General features: G+C 36.7%; 1 protein-coding gene across 4 annotated transcripts in view; it reads left to right on the top strand.

Annotated features, from left to right (window-relative positions):
- FNDC3A (fibronectin type III domain containing 3A) overlaps nucleotides 1-23,956 on the top strand; it is a 111,605-nt gene that overhangs the window by 25,679 nt on the left and 61,970 nt on the right. For 2 of the 4 annotated variants that reach the window (XM_014263879.3, XM_005482384.4), the window contains exon 3: nucleotides 11,462-11,537. In XM_014263879.3, the coding sequence (XP_014119354.1) occupies nucleotides 11,462-11,537 (76 nt within the window). Of the gene's footprint in view, nucleotides 1-1,850; nucleotides 1,917-1,945; nucleotides 2,215-11,461; nucleotides 11,538-23,956 lie in introns of those variants that run through there. The other 2 variants (XM_026790599.2, XM_014263880.3) reach the window with 2 other exon arrangements.

Here is a 23,956-nt window from a genome sequence, read left to right as displayed (position 1 = left end):
ATGAATTGGTGTGGTACAAAGCTTAATCTAAATTTTTCAAAATTCTTTATTGGGTAGTAGTGAATGTACATGTGGAGAGAGGAAGCTTTTATTAAGTTTAAAAGAAGATGGGAGGCAGAAAGATCTTTTGAAAGATGACTTCAAGAAAGAAGTACTTGGAAGTAACACTTCATGAAATTCATAAGCCTTTGGCAATTTAAAACAATTTAAGGTACTGTTTTAATTTAGGTTTTATTACTGATGTCAGAAGTTCCTATTTAATAATCATATACTCTCTGTAAGGCCTGTTACATCTTTTGCATTTTTCCATTTAATATGTTTTTTCAGTGATAGTGGGCTTGATTATGGAAGAGAGTAGTTCATAGCCTCATTAGCCTTGTTATGATATAAGCAGCAGATTTTGAACATACAGTCAATGGAAAAACAACTTGTGCTGTATTTGTAACTGACATCACCTTAGCTCGACCACAGATGTGATTCCATCTGGCAATTTCTGTGCTACTAATGAATAAAAACACTCAAGTCTTCAGTATTTTTTGACCTAGTAGCATGTAGAAACTTATAATTACTGTTGGACAAGCCTTACAAATGAAAATTCTGGCATAGGTGAGGTGACAAAGGCACAAATACAGTAAGTTGGTGTGGGAGCCACAGCAGTGTTAATATCTTGCATCTGCATCTAGTTTTCCTTGCTCACTGGACCACACTCCATGGAGCCAACCTAGATGTAATGATTTTCATTGTAACAAAAGATGGGTGGAAAAACATCTGCTTTGAAAACTAGAAGTAGGTGGTTTTATTAATAAAAGGATACTGGATATGGATAACTGGTACTTTTTGCCTGGAAAGCTTTTACTTAGTAAATAATTTCATGCTGATCAAATGTTAGGAATAGGACTTGAAGTTAAAAGAAAGGAAAGTTACTTTATTTTAAATAGGCTATGGCTTTGAGTCTTTTTACATAAAGATGTCTGTGTCTTTGTACACTTACTTATTACATTTGAAGACATTAGATGTTAGTAATGTTAGAATTTTTATACCTTAGATGACATTTAATCTGTAATCTCATGTTGCTGGATTCTGAATACCAAGACAATTTCAAAGCAGTTTTCTATATCTTGTCTGCCTATGGGTTAGGACTTAAACCAATGGTTCACAAGTGGTATTTGAAGTAATTTCTCACAAGAAGAGAGGGATGTGTGTTTTTCTCTGTGTAACTGTCTCTCTTCAGGTGAGGGTGTGCCAGTGGTCCCCTGCTGTTGTTGGGATTAAAAACCAGAGATGTGAGGTTTCCAGAAAACAATACTGGATGTTTTCAGTTTAGCTCTGAAGTGGAGACTAATAGAGGGAAACCATATTTGTCAGCTATCTGAAATGTCTTTAATATTAATATTTAATAAAAGGTATTTCTGTCTATAGTATTATTTAGGGCAGACTATGTAAATTATATAGCAAACTTCAGAAACATACTTCTTTCTTTTCATGTCTCTTAGTGAATGCATGGTATAAAGTAGCACAGTGTTTGAGGGAGTGCATTAGAATCCAGCTGATTATTTCTTTGCTATTTCTTTTTATTCTTTTACAGAGTATTTTTTTCCTCTCTTCTTTCTGGCTTACTTGAGAAATGAAGTCATAAACTGTACCACAGATTATAAAGTCAGAAGTTGGTTCATCCTGAGTTAGTACAGCCTATCTGGGAATCAGGAGGCTAAATTAAAAATGCAGTTATAAAACAGCATATATTTGGAAGCTTTGTTCTCTTAAACCCGAACCTTCTGTTGACTGACGTTAGATGATCCAGAAGCAGATGCTGCAGCAGCTATTTGTTGATTTAGTTGCTATGGTGACATGATACATTCATGTACAGCAGGAAGCTCACTGTACGTTGGCTAATTTGATAGGAAGGAAGGCTTGAGGTAGGTATTGCTGACTATATTGTTAATTGATCCTACCTTTCACATCCTGCCTCCACACGCTTGGCGGATGCACAGCTCTAGAGGAAGGTGAAGGGAGATCCTGCTGCGTGGCGTTCAGGTTTAGGTGCCCTGTTGACAGGAGGGGGGGCAGTGTTCCACACATCCCCGAAGATTACCTCAGTCCTGAGTGAATGGAACAGATTGGAGCAGCCGGAGTGGTGCCTGTTGAATCTTCCTTCATCCTTTGTCACTGTGGTAGCACCAGTTGAATGAGAGAAATAAAAGGATGCGAGCAACAGTAAGTCAAAGTGCTAAGGCTTTTGAAATGGGTTATGAGATAAAGCATGTCACTAATTAACATCTTGATTGCAACTATTAGTGGAGAAAAATGTAATTGTTCTGAATATGTGCCCTAATGACAGAGCATAAATGTGGCTCTGCCTGGAAGTTGTGTCTTTTCTAGAAATACACCCTTTTATAATCTTGTTGCAGGCAGATTGTTAAAGATACAGTGTACATCTTACAAAGAGCTTGACTGTACCACCCTCTTAACAGGTTCAGTGTTTTAAAATTTTTTGAAGTCAGAATGACCAAGAGTATAGCTACGATGTTTTCCTAAATTTGAAAAATATTCAAGAATTAATCTACCTTTGTCCTTTTGGGTAAAAATCTTCTCATGAGTACTGCTGAGCTAATTTCAGTTGCAGTATTTTTAGACAAACCACTGCTTGCTGTCTTTTTTTTTTTTTTCCTGTTGATTTGTTTTAGCAGTGCATTTAGAAATACGATTTTGGTGAAGTCTTTCCATTATTTGTGATTGCTGACAATCTTTTGCTACTGACTCAGCATCTATAACCATATAATGCTAAATATAGATGTTTTAAGATTAATAATAAACAAAACAAAACAAAAAAAAAAAGACCAAACCCAAGCCTGAAATACTCTTCTATTTCCTAGTAAAACATGTCACAAAATAGTATTGTTTCTGCTAGTATAGAAGTGGTTTGTGATTCTATTATCTTTAAATTACGGTTTTAAATGTCCAAGCAAACATTTTGGAACACTTACCTCCTTGCTTTTTAGGAAGTTTGTTTGTAGAAAAAACCCCAAAACTCCCCATAACCCCAAAAAACACACACATTCCCCCAAGCCACTCCAGAATGAGGGAAAAACAGAACTCTGCTTTTTAGTAATATCGTTTTGTAATCTTCCTTGTACAGGAGCAGTCTCTTACTATGTAGTTACATTTAAGTGTGCTTTAACCACAGTTTGTCATGTAACATACTCTTATTTCTTCAGGTTACGTATATAATATTAATAATGACTAAAATTATTGTACCGTGTTCTAGCTTCCCTCCCACTTCCACTTTTTCCTTCGCATCTTACTTCCCACATTTTTTGGTATTTTAACGTGTATGCCAGGCTAGGAATCAGCTTTGTTTCTAAAGGATTGCTTTGTTTGTTTGTTTGTTATTATATATTTTGTTTGTTATGATATATTAGCATTCTAGTTATATATGTTCAGAGGCTTTTTGCTTGGTTGGAAAATTTGTCCCAGATTTTACTCATTCTGGAAAAATATGTAAATTCACATAGCGTATCTAACTTCTTTTAGAGGAAGATACAAAGTAACTCTTTCAGTTCCTTCCCCCTTCAGAGTGAGGTTCTGGGTGGCTGGGGAGAGAGAAGCATTCAAAATGCACTTTTACACTGAAATTCAGTCTGGTTCCTTTAGTTTTCTTGCCTTTGTGGCTGTAGACAGTGCTAACCTATGGAGAGAACAGTTCTCATGTGGGCTTATCCCACAACTTCACACATGACACAAATGTTTAATGTATCTTGGTTTCTTTAGTCTCAGTCAGGATTTTAAAAATTAACCTTTTTTTTTCCCCCTTCAGGAAGCTGATAGTCCTTGGTACCGAAGGATGGGTTTGAGAGCCAAGATATTCTGGAGACAGAACAAGCTTGATTATTTATTTTCCTTTATTGCAGATACAAAAACCTTTCTCCCATATCCCAGTAAATCTAAATTATAGTTTCAATTTTTCAGCTAATACTTAGCTGTTTTGCAATAAACCTATAATTATTAGGAAAGCTAATTTTTTAAATGATATTTTACATTCAGTAGCTAATAGCTTCTTTTACTGATAGAGAGTCTTTTGATGCTTTAAAAGCATTTATTTTGACAAGACAGATTGTTACGTGCTAGGAACGATTTGAAAATTTGGCTGTAAATACCAAACTTGCAAACAAAGTTTTATTGTATCTGACTTGATTCTCTTGATATTTGTGCTGGCCTAGAAGAATCAGAAACTGTTTCAGTCAGTCCTGTCCTGTCAGAAATACAGGTATTATTTGAGCATAGGCTCTAAAATGTGTAATATTTAAGATCATTATGATTTGGTAAGGGTAAGTCAAACTCTCTTCCATAAACCATATTCAAATCTGATCTGCAGAAAATTCTCCGAATCAGGAAGATCCTCATACCTGTATAGAGCAGTGTGAAGGAGAAGGTTAATACATGTCTTAATTCTGGATTTGTTTTGTTTTGTGTCTCTGTAAAAGAGTATCTAGTATACTTCTAAACACAGTCATTTTACTGGGCATGTTGAGTTATTTTGTTGTGGATTTTTCTGGGTTTTGGTGGTTTTGGTGTTTTTTTTACTTTGAACTAAATTCAAATTTTTAGAACCTAAACAATAAACTTAGAGTATTATTAATATTTTGAATATGTAGATTTTTTATCAAATAAAATTTCTTTTGCCTTATAGGTCCACTGCATGTATGTAATTGATAGAAATGACAAAATAATTTTGAGGCACTAGCGTTTGATTGGCTGTATGGTGTGTGTTTATTTGGGGAGGAAGCTTTGCTCTTTAGCCTTTTAAATTTTATTTGAGACCCGCTTTTGCGCATATAATGGTGAGCAAAAGAGAAATGTGTCAAACTTGCTGTGAGATCTTTTGAAGTTAGCTTTTAGAGCTCTTGGATTTATTTTATTATTTACTTATCAGATTTTTTTTTTCTTCCACGGGGACAGAAATAGTTTGGACTTATAATTGTATTTACTGTTTCTTCTATGGAAAGATGTTGCCTTAAAACAGTGAAGATGTTAATGCTTAGGGATTAGTCCTAATCTGTTTTTGTTTTTCTGCTCTGCAAGTCTTTCACCTCATCTAGGGTGCTTTTCAGAATTAATCCAATTTTGATATTAGTATTTTACAATAATGTCCATAGGTTTATGTTTCCATCTTTCTTACTAACCACCTGACAGAGACCAGTTATTAATTGTGCAAGGCTATTTATAGTTAGTCACTTTTTTTTCCACTGAAAGTAGCAGGGAAGCTTTTTCCTTCACGTTGCAATGTAAATACATATTAGTGACGGTGCCACAAGTCTAATGCTGCCTTTCTTTTCTGTCAGGCTGAAATTATTTTGAAACCTGTCAGTCTCCTGGTACATCACTACTTCTTTTAGGAGGGAGGATGGACGTTCAAGTAGAGAAGCCTGTAGAAGTGTGTATCTTACAGAATGAAGGGTTGGTTTTAATTGTTATTTCAGTGGAGGTAATGGGCTTTTGGGCCTTAATTATTGTGCAAACAAACATATCCAAAACAAGATTAGCTAGCTCTGTAGTTTAAATTCCACTCTGCCCTCACTGTGCTCCAGTGAAGAAGTAAGTTAACCGTGTATTCATCCAGCACGAGCAAAATCTTAGGGTGCTTATGAAAGTATTCTGTATACCTAGTGACAAAGATTAGTAAGATAGAAATCAGTTGTGTTTTGTATTGTTGCTTTTTTGCTTTTGAAAGACACTGCCATGACCATATTGGCAGAGTGAAATACCTCGAAGGATCTTATTTTGGCTTCTGCAGCCTCTGCTTCTTGCTGATAAAAATTACTTCTAGACCTTTATGGAGGTAAGTGTTAACATTTGGCCTTAAGTTCTTCCTTTCTTTGGAGCAGCCTGCTGAGTCAAGGTGGCTGCAGCTCTGCCTCGCACAGCTTTCTCTTCCACTTTTTGTTACTTGCATTCTTTCAGGGGTTTCTTTATGACTCCAGCCTTTTTTATCAAATTCATTTCTTTCGTGTTAGAAACAAGCTGAGGACTTGAAAAAAGACATTAAACTCCTTTCCTGCTTCAGTCTGCAGAAACATCCTGTATTTTCTCTTGCAGACAGCGAAGAGTTTTACTGAATAAAAATAAATAACATTGAGTATTCTTCTCTTTGAACATTTGTACTTCCATTGATTCTTTAGATGCAAGATCTAAATACTTTCTATGCTGCTCACACTGATGTAGTAATAAATCCTGTATGATATATTATGATATAATAATTTAAAAATAATTATATCTGTTAATGATAGTATGTGCAAGTCAGTGTTACATATCTCTGTAGGATGTGATTATACTACTTGAGTTGCAACAAAATTATATTCAATTTGGAATTCTTTAGGGAGAGAATTATTGTATTCTAAAAATCTATTTGCCGCATCTGCCAAGCTCAAATTGTGATTTAAGGTGAAGAATAGATTTTCAAAACTACTCTAGAATGCGTTCCTTATGTAGTCCTTCAAAAAGGCATAATATTGTAGTGCTTCTTCAGGATACTGACTGTAATTGTTTACATATTAGTACTTTTAATGTGCTCTGAACGTTCATCTAGACTGAGACTGTGTCGTGAAACAAGTCAGTTTACTAAAATTGCAAACTGCCTGGTAAGAGTGATCTCAGGAACAGTTTTCAGATCTTTATGGACCTGTGTTATGCTCAGGACTACTATAGCATGTTCATTATTGCAGGTGACTGTTCCAGCATCTGGGAATGTTCCCAAATACTGCTTACTTTGCTAATGTGAATGTGGCTTTAGGTATCACTGATGTGGTCAAGGCAATGTAGCAGTTCTCCCAGGAGAGATCAGGAATATTAAAACTCCTTGGTTTGCAGACTAGGTACAAGGAGATGGGAAATGCCAAGACTTTAAAAATATTGAAGGAGGTGGATGAAATTTATTCAGAACTGTTTTTCAGCAAATCCCATAGCAGAGAAGCTGGGGAATATGTAATTAGTAGGAGATGGTTTAAAATGTCTAGAAAGTTTCTGAAATTTTCTTACTGCCATAGGAGGTTGTGGAGGCAATTCAAATTGTAAGTGAAGTCAAAGAGTTTAGGCAAACATATGGACAGTAGGAGAGATGGACTGCAGAAAGTGGCCTGGCTCACACACTCTTCTTGAACAGCTTCTCAGTTGGTATATTAGAGTCAAAGTGCTTGCCTGGATGGGCTGCTGACCCAGACCATCAGGTCATTTCCTATGTTCTTGCTTGGCTTCAGCTTCTGCTTGAGTTCAAACAGCAGTTTCAGGAAATACACACTGAGCTTTCTAATACATGGCATTATTAGTTTTGTTAGAAGGCTTTTTTTTTTTAGGAGGTCTGTGCCAATCCGGGCAATTAAATTTAAACTACTACAAAGCTTATTATGTTGTTCATTTGGTTTGGATTTATTTTCTAAAGTAGCCTATATAGAAAAAAATTAAGTACCATTGAAAAGTGTGAAATTTTACTTCTAAAACTAACAGTTTTGACAACTGATGTTTCAGGTATTTCAAACTTCAGCCATTCAGTGGCCACTTTTTTATTTATGCAAGAACTGCTTTTAACATAAGTGTGTATCTGCACTCTTGTATTGTCAACTTGTATGCTAATCTCTGGAAAGAGATTTTGTATTGTTTTTCATCAGGAACTGTATTGAGATCATGTGGATCATCATTAAACAACTGTTTAAAGGAAACAATTTATAGGCACAGGGGAAATGACATAGAACTAGTTGACCTAGTACTCATATTTCTTAATGGCAATGACTTAACGTGATTTGAGACAAAAATACATTGTCAAAATTCTGATCGCATTCAGAAATTGCACTTGTAAATTTTATTAGGTTCCATTATAGTTGGTTGTGCTTTAAAAGTGCCTGTATGATTCTAGAATTTGTATCAAGAGTTCAGTATCCTAAGTTCACATTATTTTGTTAAGATTGTGAAGTTCTCAATTGGTGTTTTGTTGATTTAGTAAGAGAAGTAGCCCTTGAAAAGTGCCCATGCTAAAGGTGCCTCCCACTGAGACTGACTCATCACAAATGAGGTTTTTATGTGAGTATCATCGTTACCTTAGAGGAGCAGGCTAAGGGTAGAATGCATGTCAGCCTTTGGGTAGCAGAACTTTGGATGCTGTGAGTAAAGCAACAGAATTTGTCGCAAAAAGATTGAGGGACAGGAAGAAAGGCTGGACCATCAGATTTTTACAAAACTTTTCTCTTAGTTCAAGCTAATTTGAATGTTTTGCCCAGAAGAGGAAGGAGGTCAAGATGCAGAATATTCAGTTTTCAGAAGTACTGATGCCAGGGTGCATGAAATAACATGTTGGCAGATGGGGTGTGCAAGCCTGCACAAGGGCACCTCAAACGAGATGAAAGAGCTATAAATAAACAACTCATAGATTTATTTTTCTCTCTCTCTTTTTTTTTTTTTTTTTTTTTTACCTAGAACATGATGCTATGTAAAATCCATGTTGCATTTTCCTTTAGATAAATTTTCTTGCATCCTTGATTATGTGCTGCAGACTTCAATTAGATAAGGGGGAATTGCTGTGAGTGACTGTCAGTCTTTTGTACTATCTCTTCTGACCAGAAAGTTACCAATCTCTCTCCATGCATAACTTTAATTTTTCTTACTTCAAATCATGTCTGCTGAGGTGCAGAGTGTCAGAAATTCCCTACTCAAAGCTGTGATCACTCCATGGGGTTCAACTGTGATAAGGTTGGTCCAGAAACCCCTTTTGGTCATACACTGCCCCAACACAAAGACTGTTCATGCTAGCAGTTCTTGAAACTTCTGAAATTTCAACCTTGATTCAGAATCTCTTTTGGCACACCTGACAGGATACACAGCCTACCTTGTGATGGTTGTAAAATAAAAATGTGAATGCACTACATAAAAGCAAGGCTGAAAGTGGGAGTCGGTGAAATACAATCAGGCATCAAGTAGGCTAATTGTCCATTGACAAAAGACATTCTGTTTCCTGTTTCTGGGAACTGAGATCCAATTAAACTGCATGAAGTTGGTGAGTCTCATACCCTTTGGGTTGGCAGTTAGATGTCATCAGAGATGTGAAAATCTGATGGCATCCTGAGTGTCAGAATGGTGCTGGACTCCATCTGTTGCTGCTGCTGGCCAGTGCCTGTCTCACTGTTGGACCATGGCTGCCATGCTGAGCCTTTAGCTTCTCAGAGCAGCTGTGAAGTGAGCAACAAAGATTTTTTTTCTCCTCTCACACAGGAGAAGCTGATTTAACACAGGACCAGGAGGCACAGGGCCCACTTGCTGCAGTTGGGCCAGTGTGTGTGTTCCCATGCTCAAATCCTCTCTGCCAGCTGGACCTCAGGTTTGGATGGCCTGCAGCAAGAGGTTTGGGGGAGGAAAGCCAGCAATGTCCTACAGCAGCATTATTACCCAGATTACCAACCTCTGGCACTCACACAGGATAAATAGGGACAACTGGGAATACAGTCAGCCCACATTCCCTGTTACTTTAAAAGCAGGAACCAAGGGCCAGGCATCACCATAAAGCATTTCTGCTTCTCACAGTTCATGTGATGGCAACCAGGAATATTGAGCTGGGAAATGGTACAGATTGACATGTCAGCTGTAGCCAGAATGGCTCCTCCCAGGAGTTTAAGCACCTAAATCAGCCAAAAGAGATGGGCAAATGTAGCTATCCAGCCCACACATAACAGATGGAGAGACACTCTCATGTACCATGAAGCTTTTAGGTACTTTTATACCAGTCTAAACGTCAAGCTAAAATTTTCAATTGTAGCAGAGGGAAGAGTATATCAATGAAATATGTCTTGAAAAAGTTGTGCTTGCTTGGGGAGTCCAAAAAAGAAAATATAAGAACTCATCTATTCGTATTTCTCTTCTTCATCACATTCCGAAGGTGATGATAGCCAGTTGTTAAAATGCTACCTTCAAACACTTCAAAATAAACTCTGGCAATACAGTATTTTCTGAAGACCTTTAGGTCTTCTTTGAAATTCATTACTAAAATCATCTTGTTTAGATTATATTATGAATGCTAACTGAATTTTACATTGAGCCACACTTCAGAAGATCTGGAAGATGTGATAGCTTGATAAAAATGTAAATATTGATACAGTTCGTTATTTTTTCTCAAACAGCCAAAGCTTCTAGAAAAAACATGTGAAACAAGATTGTATTTTTAAATTGCTTGCTCAAAGCTGAGCTAGTCAGTGTTGACTAACACAGCCCAAGCTTGAAAATGTGAATGTCTGTCATATCTCGTCAATATGTTAGTGTTAGAACTTGCCATCTTTAATTTGTGAAATTGCTCCACCAGAAAGGGAGGAATTAATATGATTTCTGCTGTTTTCTTATCCTTTCCTTTGTCTCTCGTATTCCTAAAATGAGTAACACTCAAGTTTCTGGTTCTGGGGAGTTTTGGTTGGTTGGTTGTGTTTTTGTAAACATGAAAGATATTCTTTTCTTTTAGCAATTTGACAAAGTAAATTTTTGGCCATAATACTCAGGAGTTGTGTTTCTAAAGATTTGTTTCCTACTGATTTGTAGAGGGAGGAGGACATAGGCTCTATTTAGATGTGTGCAAGCAAGACTGAAGAACATTCTGTCCAGAAAGGAAATTATAAAATGCACCTGCTTTTCTACTTTTTAAAGTTTTTTTCTCCTTTGTTCATAATTTTAGCTAGGTTTTTCATGTTAACAAACTTCTTTTCCTCACAGAAGGGCAGGTTTCAAATAAAATTACAGAAATCTAAAATGGTGACAGGCTTCTGCTTTGGTACAAACTTTCTTTGTTTATTTTGGCTGCTGTGTGCTTTGGTATCATTTCTGCATTGCTTGGGTTTACAAAATTGGGATAACCAGCTTTCCACAAATAAAATTATACATACTGTTTCATGCTGGGCATCTGGTACACTTACTTTGTCATGACTTCTGATTTTTTTATCATTAATGAATGTACAAATATGCTTGGGTCATATGAAGAGGGACATGACACAGTATTTTCCTTGTGTTGAAAACTGTTTGTCAAGTGGTTGATGTCAAGCTCTGGGAATTCTAGGCTACCTTCTGAAAGTTTATGTAATGGTTTGATTAATGTTGAAGTTAATACAATTTGTTGAAATAATTTAAGCTGTACAAATAGCTTTTTAATTATACTAAGCGGTTGAGAAAATAAAATTTGTACAGGTACTGTTTTACTTAGTTGTTATTCTCTCCTTCATTCTTTGAAAAATGTTTGTTTAAAAATATCTATGCTTGTTCTTGCTCTTATCTATTTCTCTGTGGAATGAAGACAGCAAGAAGTGTGAAGTGAAAAATAATGTATTTACTAACCAGAAAAAAAAAATTGCTTTTTTTCCCAGTAAAACTTTTTTTTTTTTTGCACATACAAAACTTCTGTAACGTATTCCTGTGTAATGGTTGTAAACACTCTTTTATTTTTAAGGTTATTCTTGTGCAAGTTAATCCAGGGGAAGCATTTACAATAAGAAGAGAAGATGGACAGTTTCAGTGCATTACAGGTAAAGTTGATAAATTTATTTTCATATTTTCTGAGTCTGAGTCAGGATTAATAAAAGGCAATTTGTGGTGAAAGTAAAAGAAGGACAGAATTTATTTTAAATACAAGAGCTGTTTAAAGACCTAAAAGATTATGTGCTAAGGATCATTGGGATTTAGCTTTTACTACCGTAAACCAAGTACTTTTTCATATGTTATATTAGATGAAATTAAATTTCGTGGGGAGGAAAAGGGAGGAACATTTTCAGATTGCGAAGCAAGCTCGGAAAGGCTGTTGTAGCAACTTTTGACTAAGCTCATTTATATCACAGACTTCAAATTAAAAGCTTAAACTGTTAATATGGCTTGAATTTAGGTTTTTTTTATTCTTTGCTATCATGTGGATGTTGTTTCCCTATCAGTTATCCCACCCAGTTTCTCATTATCTCAAGGAGCCAAATGGCATTATTTCTGAGTTCTAGCAAGTGCAGTTTCAAAATACAAATGTTTCATCTAACCATAGCATCCCCTTATGCAATGGTCAGTTTGGATGTTGTTTTCTATTCTGAATGACCAGAACTACCAGTTTAGTGTATCCAGAAGGTACTGTGAGAAATGAGCAATCAGCTATTGCTGCTGCACAGAGCACCCTTTTACTGTCATGTAAGAGAGTATCCACAGATTCAGCTATGGGGTCACATTTTTCCTTGTCATCATCTGGGCCAGTGAATCCTACCTGGATTTCCCCACCCCCCCACCCCCCGGATGTTGGCCCAGCTCCAACAGATACTGTTCTGGGAATTTGAGGCAAACATTTTCCAGCTCCTTTCCCTCTTCTCTCCAGTCTGAAAAGAGCTGAAAGGTCTGCTTTCCAGTGTCATAGACAGGTCCTTTGGCTACAAAACAACTGATTCTAAGAAGGCCTTAGATGGTAATTAAGTTTATACTGGCAGTTCTTAAAGTTTACATGTCTGTTAGCACCATATTTCAAGATTTTGTGCTGGTTGCATGGTATTCTTGCATCCTTTGATCCACCATTGGATCAGTGTTGCAGCTCTCCATTCTATACAGCTTACTTGAAAACTGCTATGTAATAATTACTTGACAGTACTGAGAGAAATAAAATTATTTTTGTATTGCAATTCAAGTTAAAGAACAGATAAGGCATATTTTGCTTCTATTGCATAAAATACTGGGAGAAGTAGCATGTATTACATGTTTGGTTTTAATTTTTGATTTACCAAATGGTTTTATTGGCGGAGAATGAATTGATACTTTCCTGGCACGATTATCTTCAAAGCAGGAATTGTTTAATGAACTACAAAAATACTAACATCATATCCTTACAGATATGGTTCTAACCTTCCATGGTACAGCTTTTATCCCTGCCTGGTGCCTCTTACTTTTGGAGCAGGCAGCTTGCTATTGCTATTGATTCAGCTGTGGATTTCTTCATCTTTTATATGTGAAAGTGAGCATGGGCAAGTTACTAGATGATTGTTTCTGGGACTCACTAAGTGTAAGCTGAGGTACAGTCTTTACAACTTCCTTGAAAAATGGCACTGCAATCTGGAAAACTACATCCCAAATCAGTACCACAGCTTTTGCAAACCTTCTGTTACATCGATATTCTTCTTGTCTTTCCCCCTTCCTGAAGATGAAATTGTGGATTATAGTTGGTAGTAAAATAGGGGGCATAAAGTTATTTTTCATATGTGTAAATTCAGTAATATTCTTACAGAACCTGAGTTGTACTTGATCTTTTGAATACTGCTTTTCTGGTCAATTCTTGCCACTTGTGAGACATATCTGTGGTTTTGAGTGCTGTACCAATGGATCTTTCTACCTTTTGGGTTGTTTGGTCTATCTTCCTTAAAGAAGAAATTCCCTTAGTAATTGATGCTGTTTCTTTTTCATTATATGTATTGCAGCTCATGAGGAGTGTCTGCTCTGTGGTTATTTCTGTGCAGAGATTTGTATAAAACAAACTATTTTAGATAGTGTAAACTATAGAGAGTAATTTTGTGTTGGTCCTTCCTGTTTTGTTCTGCCACAACTTCTCAGACATAGTTTGCCCTTGACTTGTCTACAAAATGGATTATCAGTCTGCAAAATGGGTTACAGCTGCAGGAGTCTAGTGCATTGTCTTGAAAGTAAGAAAGAAAGCTCACATCAGTTCCTTGATTTTTTTATTTACTGTATGCACTCAATTGTTAAGTGAAATCATAGTTATAGATGTGGAAATACATAATGAGAATGCTTTGGATAAATGTACAAAGATGTTTTTATTTAAAAAGCAAGCATGAAGATGGCTCTGACTTAAAAGTCTCCTAAATTCTCTGACTTAAAAGTCTCTGCAAAGAACACATATGCAGTTTTTTCAGTGATGTATGATATAAAAAATTGAAATTATGTAAATATAGTACTAAAATGAAAGAGTGGAAGTTGAGAAGTAATGAGCTGCTTGTGGATCCCAGATAACAGTGCAGGTAGTCAGATACATTCGTTTGATTTGGTAAGTCATGCTTCCTTGGATAATTCTAAATCTCTCTTGGGCTTTATTACTGGTCAATTCACCTTGATACTATGCTATCTGCTGAAGTCAATGTGGATTGTTAATAAATCTAACCATAATGTTAATTGTGGTTTTTTGCATCAAATATTCGCCTGTTGGAGACATTCAGATGCACTGTCAATCTTCATGCTGCTCTTGTCATCTATTCTATTTTTAAAGAGAACTGTCCTTGCTTTGGCAAAACTGTACATAGGGTAAAATTTCTCAACCTAAAAATGATGAGAGTTAGCATCTCTTCAGGAGAAAGGAAAGGAATAAAGTGGCTGTTTAGAGCTGTCCTTGAGTAAATGAAGTAATGAAAGCTTAAAGCACTAATTAATGGAGAAGCACGCAATGTGTTTTCTGTGAACTACGCTTCTGAAGAAAATGCTGCATTTGCATGCGGGTCTTTGTACTGACTTACCACATGTCTGCTCTCACAGGTGGTCTGTAAAGCTTTGACTGGTTTGGAACCACATTAAGTGAGAAGCAGCTTCTTACTGTAGTCCTCTTCCATGGCAGTGGAATATTGAGTGAATAATATTGAGTGAAAAGACTCTTAAGAATAACTCCTGGTTTGAAATCGCCTAAGTATGGCAGGAGAGCAGTGATGGTTAAGGGAGACCCTTGATCTTTAGTGAATTCCATTGCTTTATTCTGGTGATCTTTTAATGAATTAAAATAACATGTATTTTATTCTTTATTTCTGTAGAATAAGAAGCATGGTTACTTTGTAATTCTGTAGTTAGGAGTCTTGGATCATAGTTGGGTTTCTGTTGTCTGTATTTTGACTTAAATACAGTTTTGATTGAGCACGTCTGTGTGCCAATGACCATATTTTTCAGATATTATAAAATATTTTCTTTGCCTGCCTAGTGATTTGTCTGATAGTGACAACTTGTGCTCCCCCTTGATGCAGCTTCAATTTAAACCATTTGTCAGTCCCTAACTTTACAAAAATACCATGCATTCCTTACTAGGTAGATAGGAACATCTGTCTGTGTAACCATGTGTTAGACCAAAATGTTTATTTTCAAAAGAGGTCTTTTAAATATATGAAAATTTTCTCATATCCTACAAATCTTTTAAATATACAAAAATTTTCTCATATACTAGAAATTTCTCATATACTGGACTTCTGTGGAAACTTTCCTTAAGCCAAAATTTTCTTCTGTTAATATGAAGTAATCAGTTATATTACAGTGATTCAGAAAACCAGGTTTGAAATGTATGAATGGGCTCTCTTTGTAGAAGTGAATTACTGCAGATCACTCATTCATGAATTCTTCCTATTGCAGAATAAATGAATGAAGATGACTCATCTCGAGGACATTTTGTAACAGTCCCAAGTTACCGCTAAAGGCTATTAAATGTTACTTGACACAATAAGAGAGACCATGTTCTATATGTCTCTGCAAAGGAAAATTGCCATTTTCATAATAGAATAAGAAGACTTATGTAAATTAGAATGAGTCATAAATACTTCATGCTTTGAAATTAAATGAAGTATTGGTGTTAAGGTTAGGCTCTGGAATGAAAGTTGAGCAAGCTTAACCTGATTTTTTCTCTTTGAAATAAGAAATAAGATTCTTCTGAAAAGTGTTTTCAAGGAATTATAGAGGAAAAGAAGATACATCAGTTCTGAGACTACAGTAGTGAAACACAAACTTCAGTTCGTTCTAAGATCAGCTTGAGCTTTGCAAAACCAAACCTGTCCATTACCCAAAAAATTTTGAGAATAAAACTCATACAGAATCACAGAATGGTTTGGGTTGGAAGAGACCTTCAATGGTCATCTATTTCCAACTCCTCTGCCATGGGGAGGGACACCTTCCACTAGACCAAGTTGCTGAGAGCCCCATCCTGTCTGGCCTGGAGCACTTCCAGAGATGGGGCATCCACAATTCTCTGAGCAACCCCTGACCATGCCTCACCACCCTCATGAAAATTTCTTTCTTATATCAAATCTAAGCCTCCTCTCTTTCAGTTTAAAGTGCTGCCTCTTGATCTGTAACAATACACCCTGATAAAACGTCTTTCTCCATCTGCTTTATAAACCCCTTTATATAATCAAAGGCTGCAATAAGGTATGCCCAGCATTTTCTCTTCTTGAGGCTGAACAAGCCCAACTCTCAGCCTGTCTTCACTGGAGAAATGCTCCAACCTTCTGACCATTTTTTTGGCTCTCCTCTGGACCCTCTTCAAGTCCATGTCTGTCTTGTGCTGAGGAGCCCAGGACTCGAGGTAGGAGGAGAATCCCCTCCCTCATCCTGCTGGACACAGTGCCTGTGATGCAGCCCAAGATAGAGTTGGCTGTCTGGGCTGTGAGTGCACATTGCCAGCTTGTGTCTAGTTTTTCATCCACCAGTATCCCCAAGTTTTCTGCAGGGCAGCTTTTAATCTACTTTCTACTCTTTTCTGCTGTCAGGCTTGGTGTGGTTTTGATTGTTTGCAGATACTGTTACAGCAGCCAGACTGAGCATCTTAAAAATCTGAAAGTAACTGCTATTTAAGTACATTTGAAGCAAAGCCCCCTACATTTATCTTGTTCAAATATCATCTTGTCCTTTGGTGTTGAGTTTTATTTTAATATTGGAAGTGGTTAAAGACCTGTCATAAATTCTGTATGAGTTGCCACAGACCCCTAAGAATGGGACTTTGTTAGTTGCTAATGGTCATTGGGAGATGCTTCCCTCACAAGACCACCATAGCTTACTATCAAATCCTAAACCACTGTGGTAAGCGGAGGAAGTGTGTGCTGTCATTCTGTGGTGATTTTATAATGCAAAAATACCTGGCACTACAGCAGTGGTCACATTTATAGACTTAAAGGGTGACATCACCTCTAGAAATGCCATATCTTGTTTGTGAAATTACTCAGTATCCACGTTCGCACTGGGTAAAGTTTAGGAATAAAAGAACATTTATTTAAATACACAGCTCTAGTAATGGAACAAACTAGCAAAAGCAGTAAAACACTATTAACAAGAGTTCTCTCCTAGAGCACATCTAGTCTTCTAGGTAGCTTAATAGCCTGAGTAATGGACCCCTTACAAGTAAACTCAGGTGTGTATTACAGAGATCTAGTGCATTGGTTTTCCTGCTTCTATTAAGAACAGCTTACTGAAGCCAGCCAGAGAAGCTGCTCTGGGTGCTCTTTTTCTTTCTGTAGCCTGAGAAGAAACTGATTTTTCATCCTTGTTTCCATTTATGTGTTTCTCATTTCTAAATACTGAAATGCTGCATGAAAACATGTGTAAGTTTATTTGCTTTCCTTTTCATCTTTAATGATGATTTGCAGCTTTTCTCCACATTAGCCTTCTGAAAATAGATCTAAGTATTTATGTATCAGTTAATTAAAAAAAAAAAATCTAAAAAACCCCTCAAAACAAAAACAAAATCTAAAAAACCCCTCACCCTAAATGGTAAATTATTTCAGTTGTCATCTCCATTCCTTCTATGTAGAAGACTAAAGATATTATGTAAGACTGAAACTGGATATGGATACTTAGATTAACTTCCTTTTCTACATATTAATTTTAGGATCTCCACTGGAAATATTTAGAGGGCCTTTATAAAAGGCATTGAGGGAAGCTAAGACAAATCAACTGAAAATATGGGGTCAGAGCAAGCTACAGTGATTTGCAGCTAATTAATTATTGGTTAAGGATGTCTGTGCAGAGGGTCGGAGCTGAGTCTGTAGGAGTACTAACTCTAAAGCACCTCTTTTTGGGAATGACCTTCAATATACACAATTTTTTTTAAAATTAAAGTTTTTCTATTTCTAGATATCTGCACTCAAACTAAAAATAATATTAGTATTGGCCAACTATGTGGGAGTATGACTGCAGAGGATACATAATTCCATTTTGTATTGAAACAAGATGATGAGGGAAAGTGGTCACAAAGCGTGGTTGGAGCAGCTTGATTTGGAGCTGTCTCATTTCAAAATAATTTTAAGTAGGAGCTGTCTTTTTATAGCTTAGATTGATAAACAGGGTGCATGAATGCCCTTGCAAATATTGTTGAAGACTTAACCATTCTACCTTTTGCTGGTAGGTTAGCCTAAAAATTGGATTGAAATATGGCAAATACCCTTCTATGGCAATGTTCTTCACTTGGGGCTCACTAAATGTAGCAGTGTTTGCAGAGGTCCCAGGACAAGGGAAGAGATGAGAATTTTGACTTCATGTTTCAGAAGGGTGATTTATTATTTTATTATATATATTATATTAAAAGAACATTATATATTAAAACTACACTAAAGAATAGAAGAAATTATTTCATCAGAAGGCTAGCAAGGAAAGGGAATGGAATGATAATAAAATCTTGTGACTGCTCACAGCCTTGACACAGGTGGCTGTCATTGGTCATCAAGTAAAAATAATTTCACATGCTGGGTAAACAATTCTCCAAATCACATTCTAAAGCAGCAAAACATGGAGAAGCTGAAGCTTCTCAGGAGAAGAGATCCTAACGAAAGGATTTTTCATAAAATATGTCTGTGACACCCTTCTGGTGAGGTAAAGAAATGATGTATCTAAGCCCTCACTGCAGCACATGTGGAATGCTCATGCGTTGGCTTTGACACGTAGCACAAGTTCAGTTCATAAGTCAAGTACTATTGGCAGGTAAAACTTGCCTGTAAGCCCTGCTGCTGTAGCTCTTCTAGAACAAGTGCTGAGTTAAAGCTGGGGTCAGACACATCTCCTTGGGTCTGTAGGCCCTCTTGCAGCAGGGCAGAGGCAGTCTTCTAGAGTCACGACCATCTTTCAAATTTGTTGTGCTACCTCAATGAAAATTTCAAAGTAGTGCAAAACAAGGTCGTTCTCTGGACAAGAATAAAACACAGCAATCCGGAATTCTCTCCTTTGGATTGGCCTCTGTCTGCTCTGAGAGTGACCATGAGAATTAACCTCGTAACAGAGCTCCCTCAGCCTTCTCTGGGAACTGCCTGACCTTGTCCTCCATTAATTCTGATGACTGACCAGGTCTTTGTGGTCCCAGTCTCATTGAGCCATTAAAGAAGCAGGCAGGGATGACACAAGAAGCTGTTATTGGAAAAACTTACTTTATCATGCTGCTTTTCTGCCAGAGCAGCTCACATTACTGTTATACCTACTTTGTTAGTGTTATAAATACTAGACTTCTAAAACATTCTATTCCCAGAACAAATTGAATTTGGTAAAAGTTTGATTGAAAAGCAAACTAGACTTGTTTTATCCTCTTCTGCAGTAGCAAATTAAAGAAAAAAAGGGAATGCATTAATTCATATCTCTCAGTTGTTGACTGTAGTGCGTCTTAGGAAAAAGAGTTTTCTGCCATTCATTTCTGTTTAAAATGTGTTAAAGAGAGTCAATATCTTTATATGGACAAAACATGCCTAATATTTATTGCCTTGGTTATTTCTCTTTCTTCTAATAGATATTTTTAAACTTTTGTTCTATCTTATTTCATTCATGATATGTAAGTTCATAAAATTCTATATTCATTGTAAAGTGTTCAGTCAGGTTCTTCTTTTCCTGTTTGATTTTTCCGGTATATTCAGATCAATTAATCTTCCCTTGTATCTTCTTTAATCTTCTCCTTTATTCCTTTTTTTGACTCCACTGCAAACTCAGCCTGACTGTAGGAAGGTTCTGGAGACATTTTGTTTGAAATCTCAGTGCTTCAGCTGCATAGTGAAGTCATCTAATTTTAGGTGTCTAAATGTGTGTTTCTATATGTGGCCTTGGATCTGAGCTCCCATTGAAACTAGTGAAGATTTAGTCACTAGGTATAGTGCACTCAGTGCTTTTCAGCTGACATCAGTTTGCACTCAATAGCTCTCTAGGCTCCACTGTCTGTACCAAGTAGGTCTCCACTTACTATAACGGGAGTTTGAAGTCCTAACTTGCACAGAGACATATAATTTTAGATACCTAAATGAGATGTCTCCATTTTGTAACTAAAGCTTGGCTATTATAAGCTGAAATAAATAAGGCTACATCCTGAAAATGCCTCATTTAGGTGTGTTGATTCACAGTTGTACCCTCAGTGAATGTCTTTGTCCTCAAGCACCTGAACTCTTTGAACTCATCCATTTCCATGAGCATCTCACATCACATTTTACAAGGATGGTACTGGTTCTTGGAGGTGCGTGTTGGGAATGAATTTACAGCCCTACGTTGCAGCTGGAGAATGCCCCTAAAACTTGGTTTCCATTACTCTAGTCAGACATGTCTAGCCCCAAGGCTGTGAAGTATTAACTCAAGCTGCTGAGATACAGGTGCTGTTATTGCCTCAGTGTGGAATCTGTTGGATGAGCCTTGTATGAAGCATGCTAGGCTTGACAGGTTTGTGTCTGGCAATATTAGAATATTCCCAGGGCACTGCAATCAGCTGATTTGATTTCTTCTCTGACTATGCTGTTGATGGGAAAGAAATAGCCCTATATTACTTGCTTTATGAGGGGGAAACTGGTAGGATCTGTTCTTGTAAGAGTAAGTAGATGTAGTTAGTAGTTTTCTCTGAGTAGAAAGTTTGTCTAATGTAAGCAGTTTGAATTAAATTAAAAAAACTAGAGCTGTGGGCATTTTACTTGGTATTTTCACTTAATGTACAAACATTTAGCATAACTTAAACTGATAGCTTAAACTTTATCTTAATTGGATGCAATCTGATTAACTAAAATAATAAAGATTCATGAAAATTGCTAATATTAAAGAGTGGAAGAAGTTCCTTAATTTCATTATCTGATTATTTAAAAACAAATAGGGCTTTTATTTTGTAGAAACTCAAACAGTGTTTATAAATGGACTTTGTGCTGGGTTTCATGAAAATGGAAAGGCTAGAACTTTGTGCATAAAGGACTTTTGCTGGATCCTCTTTCGCAACTATGTACAGTACGAATACAGGCTGGTGTGTCATCTGTTGAAAAATGCTGTGCATTGTTAGATGAGACCTCAGGAGAGTTCCTTATAGTCCCACCCTGTGCAATTCAAGTTGTATTGCTGAATTCTTGAAGTATAGTTGTAGCTGTTAAACTATTCAGACTTCTATCACAGAATTATTGTTAGTAAGAAATAGCTTTGAATTGACTTTGGTTTACTCTTGCCCACTTGTAGTCATGGCTGCCTTATTTTGTGCCACTGCCACTGTCAGGCCCTTGGTAGTTGTGAAGGGTTGCAGACACACTAGGAAGGAAAAGAGGCTTCATAGTTGTGGAGCAGCTCTCATGGCCATTGTTTTTCCAGAATTCCTCAAAACAAAGCCAGTTCCTCATACATGCCCAGACCCACACCCATGACAACAAGCTGGCATTTCTCTGCCTCAGTGCCTTCTCTGATGCCAAGTTGTTGGGTAGCCAGGAAGTTAGTCTCCCTTTCTTTCATTTTCACCTGTGCAAGGCTAATGTGTTGTATGTTCTTGCAAGAATGTAATATCTAACTAAATGTTGCAACTTTGAATCCAGGGATTTTTAACTCTGTTCTTGGTTTTGCTTTTTTGTTTTGTTTTGTAGTAAGAGATGAATCAGCAGCACATGGCTTGATAGATGTGGCTGTGCATGTGTTATTAACAGTAAATTAATAGCTGTCTTTTTTTGACTGTCTGTGAAATGGCTGAGGTTTTGTCAGCTTGCATGACTTACATGATCATGTCACTCTTCTTCAACTTGATTTAAAATTATGGTAATGTAAGTTCCCCTTCTTCCTTTTGCAGACATGCAGCAATCAGTTTTACATCTAAAGCAGTTTATTATCCAAATGAGGGAAAGGAAGAAGAGACAGAAGATAACCAAGGTCATTACATATAGGCTAGCTGTGCACAAATATAAACAGCTCCTGTGTAATGTGAGTTAAAGACTGGTTACAAGTAAGTTCAGCCACTTAAAGCCATTAAGAAACAGTGTAATCATAAGAGGTTTCAAAGTTGGAACAGCCAAATTCACTGGAAGTGAATACAGCTATCCACACTGCTGTTCTTGTTTTTTATGCCAGAGAGAAGCTCTTTCTGACACTACAGAGGGCTTTCTAGTTGTCCTAGGAAAATCAGTTGTCTAGGGCAGGTGCTCTAGGACATCATTCAAAGAGCTTGAGATTTTTTCAAGTGACTGTATAGCATCCAGTAAGTGGTAGATGGGTCTCAGGTTAATGGTACTGGAGCTTCTAGAGAAGCTTATGACACCTTCCTTGCCTTTTGATTAATCAGCTGTTCAGTGAGGATATGGTTTATCTCCTTTGCTTGTTCTCCATTTGTTTTTCCAGCAGACCATTCCTCAATGGTTCCACTTAACCTTTTGCTTTGATGCTCTATATAGGGGCCATTTTCATAAATACTATGCATAATGTGTTTCCCTTGGATGATCTTTACAGTTCAGAGGTTGGATGGATGTGCCTTTGTAGGCAGCTGAAGAAAGAGCTGCAGTAAGAACTATAAATGCAAAACCAGTAGTAAATATTATTGCTCATTAATTCTTAAAAGGAGTTAATATACAGAGAGTGGTCAGCCTTTCTTTTCTTCTCTGTTTTGCCAACAAGTTGTCTCTTGAAAGATAGCATTTAAGTGAAATGCTATTGTATTGCATCCTCAGCTGCTTTAGACTTAAAGAGTTTGTACTCTGAAAGGCATCACTCTGTGGACAGAGTTAACTCTTTTGGTTTATGCAGCCAAGAGATGTCTCAGTAAAGCTCTTAAGCAGCAGGCAGATTTGGAAAATTATTTGATACATACTTAAGTATGCATTTATCTTTTAGTTATGCTTTCCATATACTTTGTATCTTGTTTCTTGTTTTGTGATCAGGCAAAGATTTTGAATCAGATTAGATATACAAAAAAAAAAGGGACTTTGACTTTTACCTAGATTTAAAATTTAGTTAAATCTGAAATCTTATCTAGTTTTTACTCTTATTTTTCAAGAGATAGCACACACAAATAAAGCTTACAGACAGATCCTTGGGGTGCCTAAATAATGCCCAAGGTGAGTTTGGGAATTTGAGAAGCTAAACTTTGTTTTTTCTGAAAGAGACTTTTTTTCTGAATAGGGGTCAAAAGCAGAGTGACTATCTCCCCTTAGTTTCATACTGCTGGTGGTGCAGTTTTGGGGAGCATCTGGTGGTTATGCAATGCATTAATGAGTGAAAATATTTAGTAAGTTACAAGGGCAGTCTAAACAACTGGAACCAGTTCAAGTTCTTCCAACATGAATAAGTTTTAAAAATCACCTGCCAAGAGAGCTGAAAAATAAGAGTGAATATCAACAAATATTGATCAGAGGTGTAGAGGACTGGCTAGTGTGAGACCAACTTCCATTCATTTCCCTGATTTGTACTACAAAGGGATACAAGAGCACTGTTCAGCATGAGGGTTTTGAGATTAATTATTGATGGTTTGATCACTTTTTCACTTGTGGCCTATGTGTGTTAGTGCATTTCTACACAGGTTGTAAATCTGACATAAGTATGCAGCATTTTCAATAAAATATTTATAAAAGATACTGTTTTATGCTTACTACACCCTTTTAATGCTTCTGAAAATGAAAATTGCTTGAACAGGAGGAAAATGTACCTTGGAAATACCCTATCTTTTCTTTTAATTGCAGCTATATACACTTCAAAGTTTCCTTGCATCACTTTCCAGCAAAGATATGACACATAGTAGATTGTTATTATGCCCACACAGCTTTCTTTGTTCATCCTCTGTCAGGTCTTTCAAACGCCATACAGAGCGCTGATTTCTCTACAATAGCTTTCCAATTGTGCATTATGTTCATAGAATTTCAGTGTGTTGTCATTTTTTTTTTTCGTTACTGAGCCTTGTCCTCTCAAGTGAAAAACAGATCCATTATTTTTGATGGGAAAGAATCTAGTCTCATGTTGGTGACAGTAGTTAAACAGAAGGGTATTGGGT

This window comes from Zonotrichia albicollis, chromosome 2, assembly GCF_047830755.1.
Source record: "Zonotrichia albicollis isolate bZonAlb1 chromosome 2, bZonAlb1.hap1, whole genome shotgun sequence".
Classification (NCBI taxonomy): Eukaryota; Metazoa; Chordata; class Aves; order Passeriformes; family Passerellidae; genus Zonotrichia; species Zonotrichia albicollis.
This window is presented reverse-complemented; position numbering and strand designations above follow the sequence as displayed.